Source organism: Archocentrus centrarchus (genome assembly GCF_007364275.1).
Source record: "Archocentrus centrarchus isolate MPI-CPG fArcCen1 chromosome 18 unlocalized genomic scaffold, fArcCen1 scaffold_23_ctg1, whole genome shotgun sequence".
NCBI lineage: Eukaryota > Metazoa > Chordata > Actinopteri > Cichliformes > Cichlidae > Archocentrus > Archocentrus centrarchus.
Window position 1 is genome coordinate 441,673 of NW_022060145.1, and position 13,621 is coordinate 455,293.

At 42.3% G+C, this 13,621-nt stretch overlaps 1 protein-coding gene across 1 annotated transcript in view; it reads right to left on the bottom strand.

Annotated features, from left to right (window-relative positions):
* The window catches only part of sorcs2 (sortilin-related VPS10 domain containing receptor 2), a 410,103-nt gene that overhangs the window by 19,556 nt on the left and 376,926 nt on the right, over positions 1–13,621 (bottom strand). Inside the window, 3 exon segments of the mRNA XM_030722668.1 lie at positions 181–269; positions 271–315; positions 546–666. Coding sequence (XP_030578528.1) covers positions 181–269; positions 271–315; positions 546–666 — 255 coding nt within the window.

Here is a 13,621-nt window from a genome sequence, read left to right on the forward strand (position 1 = left end):
TATGATTTTATTTTTCTGTACCTTCGATTTATAATTCTTCCCACTATGTCTTTTATTCATGTTTAAAAACTATATATATTTGTGTTTGTTTCCACATGCTATGCAGTCTATTTTCAGATACAATAATATAGGAAAATGTGATCTAATTTGAAATCGGTTCAGCATGTTTTCTAAATTCACCAGTTGTAGTCTTTCTCAGTGCACTGGCAGGGTTTGTTGGTCAGAGTTGAGGTGTAGCTTTTTCCTTTTACACAGAACGCAGTGTCCTTTCCTCTTCCTGAATGTCCGCTCCTGGCCCATAATGCACTTCTCTCCCTGAGGGTGATAAAACCCATGTGTACACTCAGTAGCCACTTTTATGCATGTACAGTCTAATATGACTCCTCTGGTAAAAGAGCGCAACCATGACCTTAGAAATAAACTTGTAATTGAATTTTCACGTCAGATAACTTCATCAAGTTTTAGAAACTTTAAAAAGATGGAATCCATAACAGAGCTATAATTACATGAATGTACTTTACTTCTGTGGGGTCCGTGTGCATTACCTTCTGATCTGTGAGCTGCCAGGAGTCATAATCAGACTCAGTGCACTGATGGGGAAAAGACTGCCTGAAGTCCACTTTGACCAGCTCCCAGTCAGACCTATAGCTGATATGGCCAAAAACACTGCAAACACACACACACACACACACACACACACAATGAAAAAACTACACTAATTATTCCTGATGCAGACACAAGTTTGGTAATTCAGATCCTCAGAGTTTCATAAAGTAATTATTTATTACACAGCACACTGAGTCCTGAACTCTATTACAGCTGCAGCAGGTAGCCTGTTTAAGAAAAAGGGCTTTATAAAACTGTATCATATTGTGGTCAGATAAATGATTGAGATCTGGGGAATTTGGAGGCAAAGTCTCATTGTTGTGCTCCTGTTGTGGCAGTGACGCTGTGGGAAAGCTCGCCTTGCAGCTGGAAGGTTGCAGGTTCGAGCCCCTGTCCCTGCGCTGCGTTGTGTCCTTGGGCAAGACACTTAAACCACATTGCCTAACGGTAGCACCGGTCTCTGGCTGCATGACCGCAGATGCTTGTCTCTGGATGAGTGATTTGGAACCATCATTTCGTTGTGTGCCTTGTGCGCACAATGACAATGAGTTGAATCTAATCTAATCTCAAATGATTACTGAACCATTTTTGCCTTGTGGCAGGGTCCATTGTCCTCCTGAAAGAAGCCACAGCCAGGAGGGAATACCGTTTCCCTTCTTGCAGACATGATCTGCAAGAGTGTTTAAGTAGGTGGCACGTGTCAAAGCAATATTATTAGAGGATGGCAGGACCCAAGGTTTCCCAGCAGAACATTGCCCAAAGCATCACACTGACTCTGCCAGCTTGTCTTCTTCTTATAATGCATCTTGGCCCCAGATAAGTGGCACACACACACCTGCCACAGGCCACCTTCTTCCATTGCTCCATGGTCCAGTTCCGATGCTCACGTGCCCTTTGTTGGCGCTTTGGTGGTGGAAAGGGGTCAGCATGAGCACCCTGACTGGTCTGCCTCTATGCAGCCCCGTACATGACAAAATGTGATACACTGTGTATTCTGTCAGACTCTTAGTCTTGTCCATCCTAATTGGGAAACTCAAAAACCTGTTTTATTTGTTATTATCGATCGTCCACCTGGTCCTTACTCAGAGTTTCTGTCTGACTTCACAAACTTTTTATCTGATTTAGTGCTCAGTTCAGATAAAATAATTATAGTGGGTGATTTTAATGTCCATGTAGATGCTGAAAATGACAGCCTCAACACTGCATTTAATCTGTTGTTAGATTCATTTGGCTTCTCTCAAAATGTAAAGGAGCCCACCCACCACTTTAATCATACTCTGGATCTTGTCCTAACATATGGCATAGAAACTGAAGACTTAACAGTATTCCCTGAAAGCCCCCTCCTGTCTGATCATTTCTTAGTAACATTTACATTTACTTTAATGGATTACACAGCAGTGGGGAATAAGTTTTATTACAGTAGAAGTCTTTCTGAAAGTGCTGTAACTAAGTTTAAGGATCTAATTCCTTCATTGTTATGCTCTTCAGTGCCATGTGCCAACACAGTACAGAGCAGCCACCTAAACTCTGCTCCCAGTGAGGTCGATTATCACATCAATAGTTTTACATCCTCACTGCGTACGACTTTGGATACTGTGGCTCCTCTGAAAAGGAAAGCTTCAAATCAGAAGTGCCTGACTCCGTGGTATAATTCACAAACACACAGCTTGAAGCAGATAACCCGTAAGCTGGAGAGGGAATGGCGTCTCACTAAATTAGAAGATGCTCATTTAGCCTGGAAAAAGTGTTTGTTGCTCTATAAAAAAAGCCCTCCGTAAAGCTAGGACATCTTACTATTCATCATTAATTGAAGAAAATAAGAACAACCCCAGGTTTCTTTTCAGCACTGTAGCCAGGCTGACAAAGAGTCAGAGCTCTGTAGAGCCGAGTATTCCTTTCACGTTAACTAGTAGTGACTTCATGGATTTCTTTACAAACAAAATTTTAGACATTAGAGAAAAAATTATTCATAACCATCTCAAAGATTATTCTTCATGTTCGGCTGCTTTCAGCACTGCTGGTATTTGTTTAGACTCTTTTGCTCCAGTTGATCTTTCAGAGTTAACTTCAATAGTTACTTCCTCCAAACCAGCAACATGTTTGTTAGATCCCATTCCTACTAGACTGTTCAAAGAAGTCTTTCCAATTATTGATGCTTCAATCTTAAAAATGATCAATCTGTCTTTATTAGTTGGTTATGTACCACAGACCTTCAAGGTGGCTGTAATTAAACCTCTACTTAAAAAGCCATCACTTGACCCAGCTGTCTTAGCTAATTATAGGCCAATCTCCAACCTTCCTTTTCTCTCAAAGACTCTTGAAAGAGTAGTTGTAAAACAGCTACCTGATCATCTGCAGAGGAACGGTTTATTTGAAGAGTTTCAGTCAGGTTTCAGAATTCATCACAGTACAGAAACAGCATTAGTGAAGGTTACAAATGATCTTTTTACAGCCTCTGACAGTGGACTCATCTCTGTTCTTGTCCTGTTGGACCTCAGTGCAGCTTTTGATACTGTTGACCATAACATTTTATTACAGAGATTAGAGCTTGCTATAGGTATTAAAGGTACTGCACTGCAGTGGTTTGAATCATATTTATCTCATAGACTCCAATTTGTTCATGTAAATGGGGAGTCTTCTTCAGACAGTAAGGTTAATTATGGAGTTCCACAGGGTTCTGTGCTAGGACCAGAGGTGGGAAGTAACGAAGTACAAATACTTCGTTACTGTACTTAAGTAGATTTTTCAGGTATCTGTACTTTACTTAAGTATTTATTTTTCTGAGTACTTTTTACTTTTACTCCCTACATTTTTACACAAGTATCTGTACTTTCTACTTCTTACATTTTCAAACAGACTCGTTACTTTTTAACACGTCAGAGAGGAATAATAACACATAAGAGACAATCGTACTGGCGTATCCTCCATCATCGGGGCTTATCTCGTACAAAGGGATTAAATACGCAAACCCATACAATTAATGTATCATTTATAGCGCTATAATCAGGGGTCACAGCGGGCCGGACCGAGTCCGTAAGTTGCGCTGCGGCACATAAACAGCTTAGCTAGCGCTACTGAAGAGGAGCGAGCACGAAGGGAGTAACGTGTGGCAGGTAAATGCAACGTTTCTAAATGCTCAACAAATATCAGCAAACACACAAAGTGTGTGCAGTTTGTTACACAGCTAGCTAAAAGAAGAGCTGCTGTATTTCAGGGAGAGCAAAGAGAGAGAAGTTCACTCAGAGATGGAGAAAGAGGACAGGAGAGGAAGAAGAGAGGTTAGAGTTAAAGGTAAGGACTGGAAAATAAACTGAAGTATGCTGACGTTGTGTAATTCAAAGATTCTATGAAAATACTGCATTTTAGGTTAGCTTGTTGTACTGTATTTACAGTAAAGCTCTGTGTTGGACTGGAGCACAGTGTTTGTGTTCATGGTCAGAGTTACAGGTTACATCAGTGCAGCAGAGATGAGTTTGAATCAAAGCTGCTGATGCTGAGATTCATTCACTGAATCCAACATTTCTACAGCCTGTATGCTGTCAGTGTAGGGGATGGAGATCAGCTCAGAGAGCTGTGAAATACTGGGTTACATCTTTGTGAGTTCACTTCATCCACACAGAGCAGTAAACCTCAGAGCAGCAGCAGCAGGTCAGCTGATCACAGCCTGCACACCAACATCATTTACTGGAGCTACAATAGAAAGCTGTGATTCTTCTCCCCATGCAGAGCCACCAGCTGATCTTAGGGTTCCTCCACCTTCTGAATCCCACTGTAACCCCTGAGTATCCTCATGTTGGTGTTTAGGTGGAGGCACAGTCACCCTCTACTATGGAGGACACAGAGAATAGAGCTGTGTTTAAATTCCCTTTCACAGTTTGTGTCCTACATAACAGTTTCAAGCTGAGTGCACTCATTAGGATTAAAATTTAGATTGGAATAACGTTTGTATTCTCATGTAATATTATTTATATTACAATAATATATAATGAGGTTCGGTTAGTTTTACACAAAAATAGCTTGTAGAAACATCCTCCAAAGAACTACTTTTACTTTCCTACTTTGAGTACATTTCAGAGCCTGTACTTTTTACTTTTACTTAAGTAGAGAAGTTGAACCAGTACTTCGACTTTTACTAAAGTTTTTTAACATAAGTACTTGTACTTCTACTTAAGTACAGAATGTCAGTACTTTTGCCACCTCTGGCTAGGACCAATTTTATTTACATTATACATGCTTCCCTTAGGCAGTATTATTAGAAAGCATTGCATCAATTTTCATTGTTATGCAGATGATACTCAGCTTTACCTATCAATGAAGCCAGATGACGCACATCAATTAGTTAAACTGCAGGAGTGTCTTAAAGACATAAAGGCCTGGATGACCTCTAATTTCCTGCTTCTAAATTCAGATAAAACTGAAATTCTTGTTCTCTGCCCCACAAATCTTTGAAACATGGTGTCTAACCAGATACTTACTCTGGATGGCATTACCCTGGCCTCCAGTAACACTGTGAGAACTCTTGGAGTAATTTTTGACCAGGATATGTCCTTCAGTGTACATATTACACAAATATGTGGGACTGCTTTTTTTGCATTTGCACAATATTTATAAAAAGCTAATTCATGCATTTATTACTTCTAGGCTGGACTATTGTAATTCGTTACTATCAGGCTGTCCTAAAAGCTCCCTGAAAAGCCTTCAGCTGATCCAAAATGCTGCAGCTTGAGTACTGACAGGGACTAGAAAGAGAGAGCAGATTTCTCCCATATTCTTCATTGGCTCCCTGTTAAATTTAGAATAGAATTTAAAATCCTTCTTCTCACATACAAGGTCTTGAATAATCAGGCCCCATCTTATCTCAAAGACCTTTAGTCCCATATCACCCCAATAGAGCACTTCACTCTCAGACTGCTGCTTACTTGTGGTTCCTAGGATACTTAACAGTAGAATGGGAGGCAGAGCCTTCAGCTTTCAGGCCCCTCTTCTGTGGAACCAGCTTCCAGCTTGGATTCGGGAGACAGCCACCCTCTCTATTTTTAAGATTAGGCTTAAAACTTTCCTTTTTGATCAAGCCTATGGTGGAATTGATGGTTCAGGTGACCCTGAACCATCCCGTAGTTATTCTGCTACAGGGCTAGGCAGCTGGGGGGGTGGGGGGGGGGGTTCCCATAATGCACTGTTTCTTTTCATTCACCTTATTTACTTTGTTTATACTCCACTCTGCATTTAATCATTAATTGTTATTAATCTCTGGCTCTCTTCCACAGCACGTCTTTTCTCTTCCCTCAGTCCAAACAGTCACAGCAGATGACTGCCCCTCCCTGAGCCTGGTTCTGCTGGAGGTTTCTTCCTGTTAAAGGGAGTTTTTCCTTCCCACTGATGCCAAGTGCTGCTCATAGGGGGTCGTTTTGACTATTGGGCTTTCTCTGTATTATCGTAGGGTCTTTACCCGCAATACAAAGCGCCTTGAGGTGACTGTTTGTTGTGATTTGGTGCTATATAAATAAAATTGAATTGAATTGAATTGAATCAGTGAGCTTTGTCTGCCCATGACCCTTTCGGTGGTTCACCGCTGTTTCTTCCTTGGACCACTTTTGATAGATATTGAGCACTACAGACTGGGAACACCCCACACGTGCTGCAGTTTTGGAGATGGTCTGACTCTGTCATCTAACATCGCAATTTGGCCCTTGTCAAACTTGCTCAAGTCTTTAAGCTTGGCTATTTTTCCTGCTTTTAACGCATCAACTTTGATGACAAAATGTTCACTTGCTCCCTGATATATATCACCAACTAACAGGTGCCGTGATGAAGGGATAATCAGTGTTATCCATTTCAGTAGTCAGTGGTCATAATGTTATGTTTGTATATCAAATCCTCTCCCAGTGGTAGAGCTTTCTGACAGAGTCATAGTTCCCATCCTCTCCACTAGATGGTGGTCCTCTACAGGGAATCACAGGTGATGAGCAATATTCTCATTCCAGAATGCAGCTGCCTTATCGGTGTGTATCTGGTGCAATATTTTTTGAAGCATACTGATATGCGACTCAAGTCAGCGATTCCGACATATGTTGTTAGGCCTGCAATCACCCTGTTGGAGTGCCAGCAAGCATAACTAATGTTGTCTTGTAGTGACAGATGTCTCAGCTGTGGACTCACATATGCTGACATTCCACTTTTCTCGTTGTACCTCTGTTGTTTCTCTTGCTCTTGCGCATTTAGTTTTGACTCATTTGGCCAGGTCCAGATTATCCTGCTACTTGAACTGGGGTTGAAAACTACCAGTTGTTTTTTCTCCCCTCTTTTACACGCTCCATTTCTTGTGCTCACATAATCTCATTGTCATGGGAGCATCAGCTGTTATAGTTTATAGAGTTAAGTATGCTAAACTTTGGTTAAAGTCAAGGGGTAAGGAAAATGTGAAATGTTTTTACATGATAACTTGGCACATCACGTCTTGTCCAAATATGGTAACCTCTAGCTCCAAAAATAACAACATGGTGGCTGCCAAAAACACTCATCTTGAGTCTTCATTCCATCTTTTATATAGACTCTATGGTCTCACAACACACCTATTTTCAAAATTCTGAAAACACAACCATCTATGGAGGACAAGTGAGAAGATCCTGCTTCTGTAATATGTGTGAACTGATGTTTTACATTCCCACCAGTTTGCATCTACATTTTGATGGGTCACTCCAAACCCATCACCCTACTTAAGATAAGATAAGATAGTGTTTATTTGTCAAATGCACAGTTATACACAGTACAATGCCACAGTGAAATGTATTTTGTACCTGCAACCATATATACACACACATATAAATAAGAGAATAAAAATAAAAAAGTAATTCACACTATACACTATACTCTATATACTATACACTATACACACTTTTATAAATTATAATATTTACATTGTGCAATAATGGTCCAGTTAGGGCTCAGAGTTGAGCAGACGGATGGCTGTGGGTTAAAAACTCTTCTTCAACCTTTCAGTCTTAGTCCCTCAGGCAGCGGTAACGCCGGCCTGATGGGAGCAGGGAGAAGAGAGAGTGTCCGGGGGTGGCCTGGGCTGTTTAGGATCTTTCATGGCCCTCAGCCTGCACTGCTTGGTGTTAAATGTCCTGCAGGTTGGGGAGGGTGGTTCTGATGGTCCGTTCAGCTGAACGAACCACCCTTTTAGGCCATGAAGTCCTGCTTGGTGCAGTTTCCCATCAGGTGGTGATGCTCCCACGCATGATGCTCTCGATGGTGCAGGTTGTAAAAGTTCCTGAGCACCTTGAGTGGAGCTTGAAGTCTCTCAGCCGCCTGAGGAGGTAGAGACGCTGTCTGGCCTTCTTCCACAGTGATGTTTATGTGATGAGTCCAGGACAGGTCCTGTGAGATGGTCACTCCCAGGTATTTGAAAGTATTTGAAACTTGAGCTTTGCTTTGTTCATGCATTAATTCCCACCAGCATTGGAGTTAATTTAGTCCTTTTTTATCTAGTTTGAATGGGCACTCCAGAGCAATAAATTAGTGGACGAACAACAGTCCAATCAGTTCAGTGAAAACAAATAAAAACTCATTAACAGTTTCCTCCAGCTCCAGTGGAACGGTTCGCAGCCGAGTGTTGTGAAGCGGCTGGCATGAGAATCAGCACCTCTAAGTCTGAGGCCATGGTCCTCAGCCGGAAAAGGGTGGAGTGCCATCTCCGGTCAGGAACGAGCTTCTTGCCTCAAGTGGAGGAGTTTAAGTATCGGGGTCTTGTTCAGAGTGATCGGGCGAACGGGAACGGGAGATCGACAGGCGATCGGGGCTGCTTCTGCAGTGATGCGGACGCTTGCACGGTCCGTCGTGGTGAAGAGGGAGCTTAGCGTAAAAGCGAAGCTCTCGATTACCGGTCGATCTACATTCATACCCCTCACCTATGGTCACGAGCTTTGGGTAGTGACCGAAAAGAATAAGATCGCGACTACAAGCGCAGCAGAAATGAGTTTCCTTCGAGGGTGGCTGGCCTCTCCCTTAGAGATAAGGTGAGGAGTGCGGCCATCCGGGAGGGGCTCAGAGTAGAGCCGCTGCTCCTCCACATCGAAAGGAGCCAGTTGAGGTGGCTTCGGGGCATCTGATTAGGATGCCTCCTGGCCGCCTCCTGGGTGAGGTGTTCCGGGCATGTCCCACCGGGAAGAGGCCCCGTGGTAGACCCAGGACACGCTGGAGTAGATTATGTATCTCGGCTGGCCTGGGAACGCCTTGGGTCCCTCCGGATGAGCTGGAGGAGGTGGCTGGGAGAGGGAAGCTTGGGCTTCTCTGCTTAGGCTTCTGCCCCCGCGACCCGGCCCCGGATAAGCGGAAGAAATGGATGGATGGATGGATGGATAACAGTTTCCTTTGTTAAAAATACAGAGCTAAGGAGGATAAAACACTGTCATGAATGTGTCTGGAAGTTGATTCTAGGACAGTTTGCTGTAGAATGTGATTAGATAAAAACTGGTTTGAGGAACGATGTGTTTGTTTTTCTAAGTATGTTTCTTACAATACACAGTGCAGGAGCCAAGTGGTTTTAGCAGTAGCAGAATGAGCTGGCATGATGATCTCACAAAGCAGCATGTGCAGAAGAAACCCATTGTTAGTCTGTGGGATATTTGACCAGCTGTCATTAGTATGAGCGGTGGACGAGCTCTACTCCCCACCTGTCCTTGGTGCAAGTCACTGTTCAAAGACTTCATTATGGGATGGCAGCCCGCGCCATCAAAAATCGAAACTCCATGGCAAGGAAATAGACCCTGGCTAATCTATCAGACATGAGCTGCCCTCACACACCCTTTCCTTGGCCGCTGACCCTATCTCGCTGGAGTCAGATGGACGGCACGCACGGCACACATATGTGTGTGTGTGTGTGTGTGTGTGCGCGTGTGTGTTGTGTGTGTGTGTGTGGTGTGTGTGTGTGTGTGTGTGTGTGTGTGTGTGTGTGTGTGTGTGTGGTGTGTGTCAACCCAGAGGCTGTGTGCCTGACATCTCAGATAATGGCGAGTGAGCCTGAATGTTCAATCCTCTCCTCCTTGTGTGTGTATGTGTGTGTGTGTGTGCGCTGTGTGTGTGTGCTTGTGTGGTGTGTGTGTGTGTGCGCATGTGTGTGTATCTGTGCTTTGTGTGATGATGTCTTTGCCCTTCTCAGCAGATTACAGTTAGAAGTGAGTCTAATCTGTGCGCCAAGGCCTGAAGTCTAAGATGATGTGACAAGTCTCACCCCTGCTAACTTACAGATGGAGAGATTTGGAGAGAAAGAGACAAAAGACAGACTTTATGCCTAAAATATATGGATGCTTGACATCTGGGTCTCAAGGTGCCCATGGCTGATATTTCAGTATTCATTGTTCTTAACTGAATAAGTTTATGTAAATATAGAATAAAAAAATGTAATCATCCCTAGATCTGAAGGCCTATATGACAAAAATCATAAATTTGGGCTATATGATATAAAGAGGTAAAATTTTAAACATTGAAAACCCAGCATGTCAGGCTCAGTTCTACTTCGCACAGAGCCAAGAAAGGATAGGATCGTAACCCTTGAATATACACTTTTCTTTGAGTGAACAAAGTATTAACGAGTGAAGGGAGTGTGCTGAGAAGTTGGAAGGAGGATTTTTAAGGAGCTCATGAATGAAAAAATGAGAGAGAGAAGAGGACAGCTGGAGGACAGTTAATAAATCAGGAAGTGCAGAGAGGAGGAGGAAGTGAGGGCAGCTATAAAGAGCATGAAGAGTGGAAAGGTGGTTGGTCTAGATGACATCCCTGTGGAGGTATGGAGATGTCTAGGAGAGAGTGCAATTGGGCTTTTAATTGGACTGTTTAACACAATTCTGGAGAGTGCGAGGGATGCCTGAGCAAAGGAGAAAAAGGTGTACTGTACCAATTTTCAGGAAGAAGGGTGATGTGCAGAACTGTTAGTAACTACAAAGGGATAAAGCTGATGAGCCATACCATGAAGATATGTGAAAGAGCTGCTGAAGCTAGGTTAAGAAGAGATGGTGACGATCAGCGAGCAGCAGTATGACTTCATGCTGAGAAAGAACACTATGGATGTGATGTTTGCTTTGAGAGTGTTGATAAAGAAGGATAGATAAAGGATAGGAGTTGCACTGTGTCTTTGTGGATCTGGAGAGAAAGCATATAATGGTACTATAGTGAGGAAGCCAGGAGTGGCAGAGAAGTATATGAGAGTGATGCAGGACTTGAATAAGGACTAGAAAGACAGTGGTGAGATGTGTGTGTTAGAGTGACAGATGGGTTCATGATGGGGGTGGGAGTACATAAGCAATCAGCTCTGAACCCATTCTTGTTTGCAGTGGTGCTGTACAGGCTGAACGATGAGGTCAGGCTGGAGGTCTCCATGGACCATGACGTTTGCAGATGACACTGTGAGAATGAGAGTAAGGAGCAAGTGGAAAGGTGCCTGGAGAGGTGGAGGTATGCACTGGAGAGAAGAGGAACGAAAGTCAGTAGAAGCACAAGAGAAAACGTGTGAATGGGAAGGTGTAACAGTTGAAAATGCAAGGAGTACAGGTAGTGAAGGTTTGTACCAGTATACCTGGAGTCAATCATCCAAAGCAACAGATAATGCTCAAGACAAGTGAAGAAGAGAGTGCAGGCAGGGTGGAGTGGAGACAAGTATTGGGGTGATTTGTGACAGGATAGCAGCAAAAGTGAAAGTGAAAATTTACAAGACGATGGAGAAGCTGGTCAGATGCATGGTTTGGAGATGGTGGCACTGACAAAGACAGGAGGCTGAGCTGGAGGTGGCAAAGTTGAAGATGTTCAGATTTTCATTGAGAGTGACCAGCATGGGCAGGATTAGAAATGAGTAATAATGAGTAAACTTCTCTCTTTTTATGTTAGGGTCTTTACCGTACAGCATTAAAGCACCTCAAGGTTGATTGTTGATGTGATTTGGGGCTATACAAATACAAATACAATTGAATTGAATGCATTGAATTGAATTGAATTGAATTGAATTGAATTGAATTGAATTGAAGTGAATTGAATTGAATTGAATTGAATTGAATTGAAGTGAATTGAATTGAATTGAATTGAATGGAGTATATGAGAGGGACAGCTCAGGTTGAGAGCTTTGGAAAGGCAAGTTAAAGAGTCAAGATTGAGATGGTTTGAACATATGCACAGAGAGATAGTAGATATACTGAACTAAGGATGCTGAATGTAGTGAAGAACATGCATAGAGTTGGTGTGACAGAAGAGGATGCTAGCAACAGAGTGAGATGGAGGCAGATGTGACTGTTTTGACCCCTAAAGCGAGCAGCCAAAAGGAGAAGAAGGAAGAGGTTTCAAAGTTTTTTTTTTCTTGCTTTGTCAGGAACTCACACACCAGTCAAATTGCAAGAGCAAATTAGACTGGAACCTGTGAGTTCAGTTTTCATTTCCAAGGGGCGTTATGAATGGGTGCAGAATATTATACCTCTGAATGCAGTTGGACCTATAACCAATGACTAAGCAATGAATAAAATTAAACAGACCTCAGCGTGCAGAGACATAATTCATCATTTCAAACCCAGCCTAACAAAGGCAAACTCGGCTGGCAATCTGTTCATCTGCGTTTGATTGCATGTGTGAATGTTAGATAGAAAGCACTTACATGTGCTTGTACTGTATGAATGGGTGAATAAGACATGCTGCATGAAGTGCTTTGAGTGCTCACGTAGAGCAGAAGACCGCTATATACTGTAAGAGCCAGTTTACCAAACATGAGTTTTTAGTTTTGTTTTCAAAGGCAAGAACACACTCAGTGTTTTCTTAACATGGCATCTAAAGAAAATTGAGCACTATTTTTTTTTTTCATCTGATCAGCATTCAGTCTGACCTATTTGTAAAGTTTAGGTTCTGCACCACTTCCTTTCCCCTGGGTTATTTGGCCATCTGCCATGCAGTAAACCATATATCTGATAAAGTCAAAGCGAGGCTCGTATTAAGTGAAATATTTAAACATAAAAAACTCATATTTCAGTACCAACTTTGTACTCTGCACTTTTGTAGCAGAGGGTTGAATTGTCTGGCTGTTTTTGTTGCTTGTACAAAACTTGGACAAAGATACCCTCTGAATTTGGCTGTGAAAGCTTATTATTGGCTTTGACCAGGAGAAATAATGTCTCAATAGTTAGAATGTTGAATGCCAATTCCTGCTTCACATTTAACATATTATCGTGTTAGCATAGTAAAATTCTAATGTGAGCATGAACATTAACATTGTAGCAGAAAGTACTGTGCAAAAGTCTTGTGCCACCCTCTCATTTCTTTATATTTTGCTTTCATGGAGCCAGACTTTCTTGTGATATTTTTTAAAGTTGGCTTGAGCAATAGTTATCCAGATTTTCTGAAGGTCTCTCAAAGTTTTTATTTGGACATTGGCTGCTTTTTCACTTATTTTCAGTCCAGTCCTTATACTTGACCATTTTTAGAGGGATCTTTCTGTTTGTTAAGTCACATATAAGGAAATGAGGTGTGGCTCTAGACTTTTGCACAGCACTGTAGGCTGATACTAACTCAAGCTGCCCAGTCTGCTGTACTGTCTAAGCCTGGTGGTGCCCACGGGACAAAACACATCCAGCACAAAGAACACCGGAAAGAACACACAAGGTTCACAAACAGAGAGCAGACCCTAGGAATAAAATGTCAGAGAGGAGAAAGGTGAGACAAGACAGGAGAACAGGGGGGCATGTAAGGGCCCCTCTCCCTTCAACATCTGCTGTGCTGAAGCTGAAGAGACATGTTAGTACCAAACACTGAGTGCCCCTTTCCAACAGAGTGAACTGTTATAATGGAAGAGAAACTTGAGGAGAGAACAGGAAGTGTAAAGAGTACACTAAAAAGTCACATTGTAAGAGATGTAAGGTATTTATATTCAGCTTTGCATGGCTTTCTCATGTGAATGTTTGTAAGCTACACCATGGATGTTTAGATTTGTAAGTGTTTTATAGGCACCCAAAATTTCAGACAATTTTCAATTAATGCAACTGAA